At 39.4% G+C, this 9424-nt stretch overlaps 2 protein-coding genes across 4 annotated transcripts; both read right to left on the bottom strand.

Annotated features, from left to right (window-relative positions):
- Positions 1-1874: 1874 nt before the first annotated feature.
- Positions 1875-3833, bottom strand: spi2 (Spi-2 proto-oncogene). Of its 2 annotated transcripts, none has more exons than XM_034307570.2 (5): positions 3589-3833; positions 3280-3401; positions 3083-3183; positions 2811-2994; positions 1875-2504 (listed from the first exon to the last, which is right to left on the bottom strand). In XM_034307570.2, the coding sequence occupies exons 2-5, from the start codon at positions 3368-3370 to the stop codon at positions 2194-2196; spliced, it is 687 nt and encodes a 228-aa protein (XP_034163461.2). In that variant the 5' UTR covers positions 3371-3401; positions 3589-3833; the 3' UTR covers positions 1875-2193. The 2 variants fall into 2 exon arrangements, with proteins under 2 accessions (XP_034163461.2, XP_026774836.3); XM_026919035.3 differs by having other exon boundaries at positions 3280-3373; positions 3462-3833.
- A 400-nt stretch (positions 3834-4233) lies between these two features.
- Positions 4234-6535, bottom strand: spic (Spi-C transcription factor (Spi-1/PU.1 related)). Of its 2 annotated transcripts, none has more exons than XM_026919798.3 (5): positions 6387-6535; positions 6166-6253; positions 5936-6057; positions 5755-5845; positions 4234-5188 (listed from the first exon to the last, which is right to left on the bottom strand). In XM_026919798.3, the coding sequence occupies exons 1-5, from the start codon at positions 6387-6389 to the stop codon at positions 4710-4712; spliced, it is 783 nt and encodes a 260-aa protein (XP_026775599.1). In that variant the 5' UTR covers positions 6390-6535; the 3' UTR covers positions 4234-4709. The 2 variants fall into 2 exon arrangements, with proteins under 2 accessions (XP_026775599.1, XP_026775598.1); XM_026919797.3 differs by having other exon boundaries at positions 4236-5188; positions 6166-6256; positions 6387-6533.
- Positions 6536-9424: the final 2889 nt, after the last annotated feature.

Raw genomic sequence — 9424 nt, forward strand, 5'->3', positions numbered from 1 at the left:
TTTTTAAAAAACAGAAACAGCTTCCAGCAGTACAGCTATCAAAATCAGAATATCTCCTTGCGAACTAGCACTGATGGCCCCAATGGCTTCGGCTCTTCCTCCTTCGCTAAGGGGTGGGGCCAGAAAGTGCTTGGCCCCTTTCATTTTTTTAAGAACAACAAATGTACAGATTTTCATAACAGGCTTTAATTTGTCACTGAAATGTAAAAAGTAAACAAAAATCCTGATTGTAAATGATTTATGAGGTGGAAGGAGGAGGGGTTGTCAGTTATTCTTTATATTTGCACAACCTCACCAGATAGTCATGATTAGACTTGCCTATGCTGTTGTTAGTTAAGCAGAGTTCTGTATTTAAGGCTAAATATAACATGACATTTTGTCAGGCAGTAAATCATCTGGCTTAAGGTGATCTCATTACGATACTTTTGGGAAGCACCAGCACAGCTATGAATTTCTCGTGATACACCATTGGCTGAAGTAGCGCTGTGGAATCAGCTCTCCTGCTCTGCATGGTTACAAATCAAGGCAGGGATTCGAACACGGTGTCGAGTGTAAACGACACGGTGAGCGACAGATAACTCAGATGGTCCTGAATGCTTATATTTCTACACTACAGCCAAACACCTGACACTATTCAATTCCAACGTGAAGGTTTCCAGAAACCAGACATCTTCATAGAATTAATCTTAAGAACACAAGACACATCTAGCTACACACTGTGTGTTGTCCTGAGAGTACTTACCTTTATTTTCTTTTTAACAGGAAATTACCTGCATAGTATATATATCAGGTATGTAGCAGGAATAAAGAATGGTTTAAGGGGAACAGTTTTTTTTTTTTTTTCTCAAATAAATTCCGGGTATATATTACAAAATTCCCTCCTACACACTTCCATATTGCGTAGAACAAAACAAAACAAAAAAAATGAACAGGATATTCTCTTATTTCCATCCTCTAATAAGATCTGAGAAAGAAAACAATGAGTGGCTTGTCTGTTACTGTTTTACTAATTTGTGCAAAAGTGTTGCAGATTTTTAAATCATGTTCTCTAAGTGCACCAAATATAAATTAAATAGACAAGCGCGTATAGCCAGAATACTCGCCATCATTCTGGCAAATAAATAGGGATTTTATTCTGATGCATGTTTGTGATGATTTTAAAATTATTTTGAATGTTGTACAAAACTACACTGGAAATTTTTTTAAACTTATCATGTGAAAATATCTTGAATGTAGTCAGATATATCTAGGATTTCCCATGCTAAGATTACAATAAACCAAATATAACATTGTTAAACCTATTTCTAGACTTTATTTATTTATTTATTTTACAATTTTCAAGCTTGCTAAAGAGTACTTATACTATCGGTAGATAAATTATTTGCACATTTTACTCATTTTTAGCATTTATTTCTAGAAAGAAGTAAAATTATCTGCAAATGGAATCAGAAAATTTAAAACTTGAAAAACAATTAACTTAAAAATGTCTACAAATAGGTGTAATAATCTTATATTTGGTTTAATTTAATGTTTGGTTTAATAACGGATTAATCTTTTAAAAAAAAATTTTTTTACTCTATAAACATTTTACCAAACAAATAATTTAATGCTCAGTATAGCTACCGGCTTGTATTGATTTTAAACATAACATATCAGGGGATATATATCAGGCATATAGTGATATATGAGTTAAGGATATGATGTCTGTCACGCCCAGACTGATGTACAATTCAGGTTTAGCTCTTTAGGGATCAGTGAAGCGTAATCTTCCTGTAACTGTAGGCTGTATTAATACAGGATCAGTAACTGAAATGAAATGACTCTGACATTAAAAAGGAAAGATTACTTTATTTAATTCAAAAATAAAACCAGCGTAAGAGTAACACAAAGACAGACATACTGCTGCAGAACATATGTTGTGCTAGGTGTTGAAGCATTGAGTCAAAAACTGGGATGTTTAAGTGTGTTTCCTTTAGCATGGTATAAGTTTACTTTTTTTTTAGTATGTTTTATTGTATTGTATTGTATTTAGTGTCATGACTTGTTATGAAACACCTCTAGCTGGCATAAGTCACACTGGACAGAATAGCTGCTTCAAAGCTTCATTACAGCCACATACTGTATGCTTACTAATGACAAACCAGAGATGGACAGAGAATCATAAAAGGAATTTTAAAAATCACCCTGTTAGCATTAGGCATTCTTCATTCTCTGCTGGCTCCTTAATGTAGTCAGGGTGGCTCCGCTAAACTGGTAGGTCAGTTTTTTTCTCACTTTGATGATTTCGCCCGAGCGGGTATAGTTTCTCAGGGCGCGGGACATCTTCTGGTAGGTCATGGGCCTTCGGTTGCCCTTGCGCTGGCCCCAGAGTGCAGCCACATGCTCTTTATATGTGGAGGAGAAGCGGAAAACCCCCACCGACGCAGGAACCCAGGACAAGCAATGTGCCATTCCAGGGTCTTCCAGCATCTCGAACAAAAAGTGGAAGAGACGCAGCTTTTTCCCTGAAACCATATAAACTGATTTGTATGTGCCTGCATGGGATGGAGGGGTTAAGAGTTTAATAGTGTAGGCAAACCATTTCTCCTAAAAGGCACAATGAATAGAGTCTTTGTGGAGAACTTATTAAGATAAAGATCTCTTGCATGCCACATTATATACAGTCATGACACTGATGAGAGATAAGTGAGAATAGAGTTTGTGTTTGGCAGTTATGGGCAGGACAGCGGACTGGCCACTCCTAAGCTATTGTTCCCTGAGGCAATGTTTAGCTGCTCCGATCTGTCAAACCGCAAAAAAGCAGAACTCACCTCTGCCTGCAGGTGTAGAGCTGGGTGATGATTCGGCTCTTTCCTCAGGGCTTACATGTTGACTTAAAGGGATTTTTTCACCAGCAGGAGCGTTTAAAGCTTCCTCTATGGACATGCCCTGGATTACTGATTGCCTTATTCCAGCTGAATCAAATCCGATTTCCTTCAGCTGTGGTCCTGTAGCCTTCAGCGTGCAAAGAAATGCAATTGAAATGGTTTAAACAATTTTTTTGACAAAGGACATTATTTGAGTTATGGCAGACATTTCGTACTTGCTGAGCCTTTGTTGAGGAAAGCAGTTGTAAAGAATCCATGTGGTGTGACAGAATGCTGTAGTCATCTCCAATCATTTGCTGGTTCATACTGAAATCAGCTGCAACAATAATAAGTGTTGTACCTTTAAGCTATAATCGCATACGCTTTAAAAGTAATGATGATCTTTATTAAGTCTTTCTTTTATATTACTCACCATTTTCCCATTGGCCCCTAGTCTCCTGTCTGCAGTGCTCTTCAAGGAACTCCAAAATGACTTCCAGATCTGTCTGATAGGTCTGTGACATATTCTGTTCAAGAATACACACAGCTTTGTATCTTTCAGAAAAAAAAAACAGAAATTCTAACATTAGAATGGACATAAGACAAGCCATTTACCATGTCGTTCTGCCACTACACCAGGTCTGTTCGCGTCACTTTCGATTGTGTAGTTACAGTTTTTTTAAGCTAATCTCCATTAATTAAAATCAATAGTAATTATGAAAGTACCAGTATGATGACTTACAAACTAAAACCCACACTAATTAAAATGTCCTGGACTGAATGCAGCTGTTATTGTGGTACTGATCCACGCTGAGTCTCTGACCCCCTCTTAATAAGCTCCATGCAGGGGAGTGGACTGCCTCCCAGTCATGATCTACAACCTTCATGACAAAAGTGGTCTCTCAGAGACCCCAAACTTTCAAACACCTTCGACAAGCAGGCACAGCACCCCAACCACCATAACAGTGGAAGCCACTGATCTCCGTCTCACACACCTCCCTGACTTTGTAAGCATTATGTAGTCCCTTGACCACATCCTCCTCCTAACTGAGCGAGATAAGGGTACTGCCACCACGCTACACACCCTCATTCTGGAGCACAACATAGTTTCACTAAATATCTTTCATCTTAAAGATAAAAATTCCTCCCTTCGGTCACACATAATCATAGTGCAGTAAGGCCCTCGGACACGTTTTACTGCATACTTATGTATTCAGACATGCAAATATAGGGAGATAGATTACTATATGTTTATTAGATAGATAGATAGATAGATAGATAGATAAACTTTATTGATCCTGAGGGAAATTGCAGCATTAGAATGATAAAATAGTATGTGCTATTTAGTCATGTATCTGTCTTCTTCCTTCTCTCCCCTTCACTCTCTCTTCTCTCTTGACTGCTTCATTTATCTTGAATAAAACTCTGACTGACAAAGAAGTGAAGACATTATGTGTGAAAGTTAATCCTGCAACACGAACCAGATCTTTTGAACACTGGAAAATAGGTACAGTTTTATTTTGAAAGTTTACAAAAATTAAATAAAGCATGTTCATGGTCATGTTCATTCGAAACTAATATTTACTTCAGTTTTTTTTTTCAAGTACAAGTTTTCAGTGAAATACAGTGCATAGGAATTTACAATTTCAGACATAAACAAGCTCCCATTAGCAAATAATAATTAATAAATGCGTTTACTCGTTTTACACATCAGTAGGATCTGTTCATGCTCTGTATGTACATCCCTGTGCTAGTCAGGACTACGTAACATGTTTCAGTCAGGTTTATTGCGTAGCATTTAATGCCCTTTGGGAGTTTTACAGGCAGGTGTGCACTGTCAGGGAATGTCTTACAGTTTTCCCATCACTGAGATGGATCATGTGTTTTCAGGCCTTCTGTTGACGTTAGTGCAGAAGTGAAGTCGTACTCTGCAGGGTAAGGGCACTGTGCGTACCAGCTGTGCCAGTCAGCTCCAGCTGAGCAGTAGTAGCCCTGTTCAGGGATTTGGTGGTGAGGAATAAGCTCTTGTGTTGAGGGAACAGATGCGGTCATGGTCTCCAGTCTCTGCAGGATCAGCGGGTTAAACTGGTAGGTGAGCTTGCGGCGCACTTTGACAATCTCGCCTGTGCGGCTGTAGTTGCGTAGCGCCCGGGCCATTTTCTGGTAGGTCATGGCTTTGCGGTTGCCCTTGCGCTGGCCCCAGCACTCAGCCAGCTTTTCTTTGTTTTTGGAGATGAAGTGGAATGTCCCGGTGCCACGGTCCGTCCACTGGATGGAGTCGACCATGCTGGCATCGTGCAGCGCTTCATGAAGGTATTCATACAGACGCAGCTTCTTACGGCCTAAGTAATGTAGACAGAGGACAGGACTTAAAAAAAAAAAAAAGCACTCTTTCCATTCCTATAGAATTATTGACTATGCTGATAATACTTATAATACTTATATATTATAATTACAGATTATTTTGTATATTTTATATTTAAATTTTATAAACCTACTTGTAGGTTAAAGCAGTGGTCACCAACCATCCTTCTGGAGATATGTCTCCCTACAGAGTTCTGATTCAGTTAACCCTTTAAACTCCCAGGATCTGTCAGTGGATCCACACTTAAGTTCCTAAGAACTTTTTTATATAAGCTTCACTGTAGTTGCTGAATAATAGGATTTAAAGTCAATAATAATCTAAGTCTTCTGGACAGACTGAAGAGTTGGGTCAGGTATACTGTAGCAGACCTGGGCTGGAACGCAACTCTGTAGGAAGCTGGATCTCCAGAACAGAAGGCTTGGTGACCATCTGAATAAAGATCCTAATCCTAAGGCAAGTTTACTCGATCTTTGTTGGCTCCTGACTCAGAAAATCCTAAAGAGAGATAAAGCAGGGAAAAAAACAAATGAAAAGGAGCCTCACCTTTTCGGAGCCGTTCAGGTATTATTGGGTAAAGCACTGAAGGCTCAGGGGTTCCCCATGGAGACGCCTCTGGTACCACATGAGACCATGACTTAGGGAACACAGAGAGAAGGAGCTCAATCACAAAAACATTCTGAAGTAGCACGGCGAATATTGTACTTTTATAGAACTGCACACTTACTGATGCTTCGCCCCAGTCGTACGCGGCAGATGATCCTGCAGAGTGAGGCGTGTAGCGGTAACAAGACACTGAGTATTGCACAGAAGAATCACGACTTCTGATATTCTCAATGTATTTACTGTCTGAAGGAAAGGAGAGAGAAACAATCATTAGCAATTAAACACACACACACACACACGCAACAAAATCCTTTCTTTCAGCTAAAATCAAAATATAGTTTTTGAAGTTACCTGTGTCGTAGTAGAAGATTTCTGAGTGTCGCTGCATCACATCAATGGCATCCTGAAAATCCTGATTAATGTCATTATCCAGAGGTCCCTGCTTAAAATCAAATGAAATTTAAAAAGATTATTTACAAAACAATTCTGGTTATTATGGCATGTTATTGAATCACATTTTTTTACCTGGCGAATTAAACTAATCTGTCTTTCTTACAGTTTCTAAAACTCACCATTTTGCCACTTGTGTTCACTGTGTTCAATCCAGGTGTGCTCCAGCAGGTTATGTTTTAACTGTTCTGCCGATTATTTTCAAACGGTCATATGTGAGGTTTTTTTTCGAACAACAAGTGATTTTTATAGTCTGCCCAAGCTAACGGGGTGTAATGTTCTCAGGTCAATTTAAATGTGGCAACGTCAAACTTCTTATGGTGCAACCCATTATGTAGTACTTCTCTTTTTGGAAATACAGACCGGGAGGACTACGACAATCACATTATCTCCTAATCTCCGTCAGAAAAAAAAACAAAAAACTGCACCTCGAAACCATTACTTTGTTCAGGAATCATATTTGCATTTCTGGTTTTGATGCTTAAGGGCACTTGTTCATGAACGCCATCGTAACTTAGACGTACTTTAAATCACAGACAGCTTTTCTTAGTACTAAGAATCTCTTATTTCTCAAATAAAGACAATTAAAGTGCGTTGGATTAATGCACAAGTATGTCTATGGGAGTAACTTGCTCTCTGTGGAATAAATGGACATTGTGCAGTGTTTTAACTGGAGTGTGGTATAAAAGCGTATTATTTCACCAAGGTTTTAAAACAAATCCACTGAAAAATGTATGAATGCATGTTTTGCTGAATGTACAGCCATTTTGGAGTGTGCATATTTCTTTTTTTTTCAGATGAGGAAAAAAAAAAAACCTTTCACCCATGTATACACATTTTTAGGCCACTGTTTTAATTTTAATTCTGTGTACATGCTATTTCCATTTTACCCTAGTAATATTTTAGCCATATTCAAAATTTTTCCAAATACATTGGCCAGTTTATTTCTTACAACCAAAAAAACAAGTTTTAAATATCAACCGGCTGGCTGGGAAGTTCCCCTTTCACGTTTGCAGAGCGTAAAAGAATAGATGAGCCGAGATAAAAGGGGGTGAGAGGGAGATTACAGAACCACGCCGAGATTATTGCTATTCAGTACTGACAGGAACTAACAAAGGACAGCAATCAGTTAAACACTGCATTCTGTGCAAATGTAAATTATTAGAAACGGTGTATGCCATGGCGCAGTAAAAGCGATTTGAATAAGGAACACATGATGATATTGTTATCACAAAACCACACTGTGTATCTGTGTCTGGAAAAAAATATAGTATTTTGTGGTATTGTTTCCTGCCTGCACTCAGTGATAAACTACAAGGTTAGCAGCCATGGTAAGCTCTACTTTTTCCACTTGTGGTAAGATTGAGCCTGCTGTAAATCACCATAAATCTCAAGACAGGAATTGTCACATTGTTTCAGTGCCATTATTCAATAAATATGAAAGAATATTCAACATCTCTTTCTGTTTTTTTTTTTGTTGTTGTTGAAACACTGGCCTGTAGCCAAGGATTTGAGTATCATTGTTTAATAACTACACTCAATAAGCACTTTATTAGGAACACCTGTACACCGACTCATTCATGCAGTTATCTAATCATCATCAGCCAATCATGTGGCAAAAGTGCAATGCATAAACTCATGCAGATACAGATCAAGCACTTCAGTTAATGTTCACATCAAACATCAGAATGGGGAAAAAATGTGATCTGTGATCTTGACTGTGGTGTGATTGTTGGTCCTGGTTTAAGTATTTCATAAACTGTTGATCTCCTGGGAATTTCACACACAACAGCCTCTAGAGTTTACTCAGAATGGTGCAATAAAGAAAAAACATCCAGTGAGCAGCAGCCCTACGGACGGAAATTCCTTATTGGTGAGAGACGTCAAGGGAGAATGAACAAACTGGTTTGAGCTGACGAAAGGCTACAGTAATTCAGATAGCCACTCTATACAATTGTGGTGAGCAGAAAAGCATCTCAGAATGCACAACACGTCGAACCTAGAGGCGGATGAGCTACAACAGCAGAAGACCCCACCGGGTGCCACTTCTGTCAGCCAGGAACAGAAAGCTGAGGCTGCAGAGGGCACGGGCTCAGCAAAACTGGACAGTTGAAGACTGGAGAAATGTAGCCGGGTCTGATGAATCTTGATTTCTTCTGAGACACACAGATGGTAGGGTCAGAATTTGGTGCAAACAGCATGAATCCATGGACCCAACCTGCCTTGTGTCACCAGTCCAGGCTGGTGGAGGTGGTGTAATGGTGTGGGGAATGTTTTCTTGCCACTATTTGGGCCCGTTAATAATCAATCAATCATGGCCTGAATGCCACAGCCTATTTGAGTATTGCAGCTGAACATGTGCAGCCCTTTATAGGCCCAATTTCCCCACTTTCTAATGGCTACTAACAGCATGATGATGCACCACATCAAAAAGCAAAAGTCGCCTCAAACTGGTTTCATGAACATGACGAAGAGTTCAGCGTTCTTCAGTGGCTTTCCCAGTCACCAGATCTGAATCCAATAGAACACCTTTGGGATGAGGTAGAACGGGAGATTCGCAGCATGAAAGTACTCCTGAAAAATCTGCAGGATTTGCAATCATCTCAACACGGACCAGAATCTCAAAGGAATGTTTCCAACATCTTGCGGAATCCATGCCACGAAGAATTGAGGCTGTTTTAAGGGAGGCCTCACCCGGTAGTAGTATAGTGTTCCTAATAAAGTGCTCAGTGAGTGTGTGTGCGTGGGTGTGTGCACGTGGGAAAGTGTATGCGTACACGTGCGGGTGCTGGAGGGAGGGTGTGTGTCTGCCAAAGTGTTTACAGTTTACACCAACCTGCAGTGAGTATTTTATCTCCTCTAACAAAGAACCGCTTTCCTTCCCCTTCTTTGCGAGCCCTATTCAAAAGGCTTATTAACGCCAAAGCCCATGTAGGAAGGCGTGTGTAACCGCAACACACCTCCCCACATTCAACTTCTTTATTTACTGGCACTTAGTGAAAGTACAATAAGTTCACACATTTCACTCAGCAGGTCTCTTTACACTGGACCAGTGTGTGTTACTGAATGCCACACATACAGCACTTAACACTCATGATGTTTATTTATTCAGATGAACACAAAGGAACATTTAAAACCCTATTTTAGGTTTTTTTTTTCA

This window comes from Pangasianodon hypophthalmus, chromosome 9, assembly GCF_027358585.1.
Source record: "Pangasianodon hypophthalmus isolate fPanHyp1 chromosome 9, fPanHyp1.pri, whole genome shotgun sequence".
NCBI lineage: Eukaryota > Metazoa > Chordata > Actinopteri > Siluriformes > Pangasiidae > Pangasianodon > Pangasianodon hypophthalmus.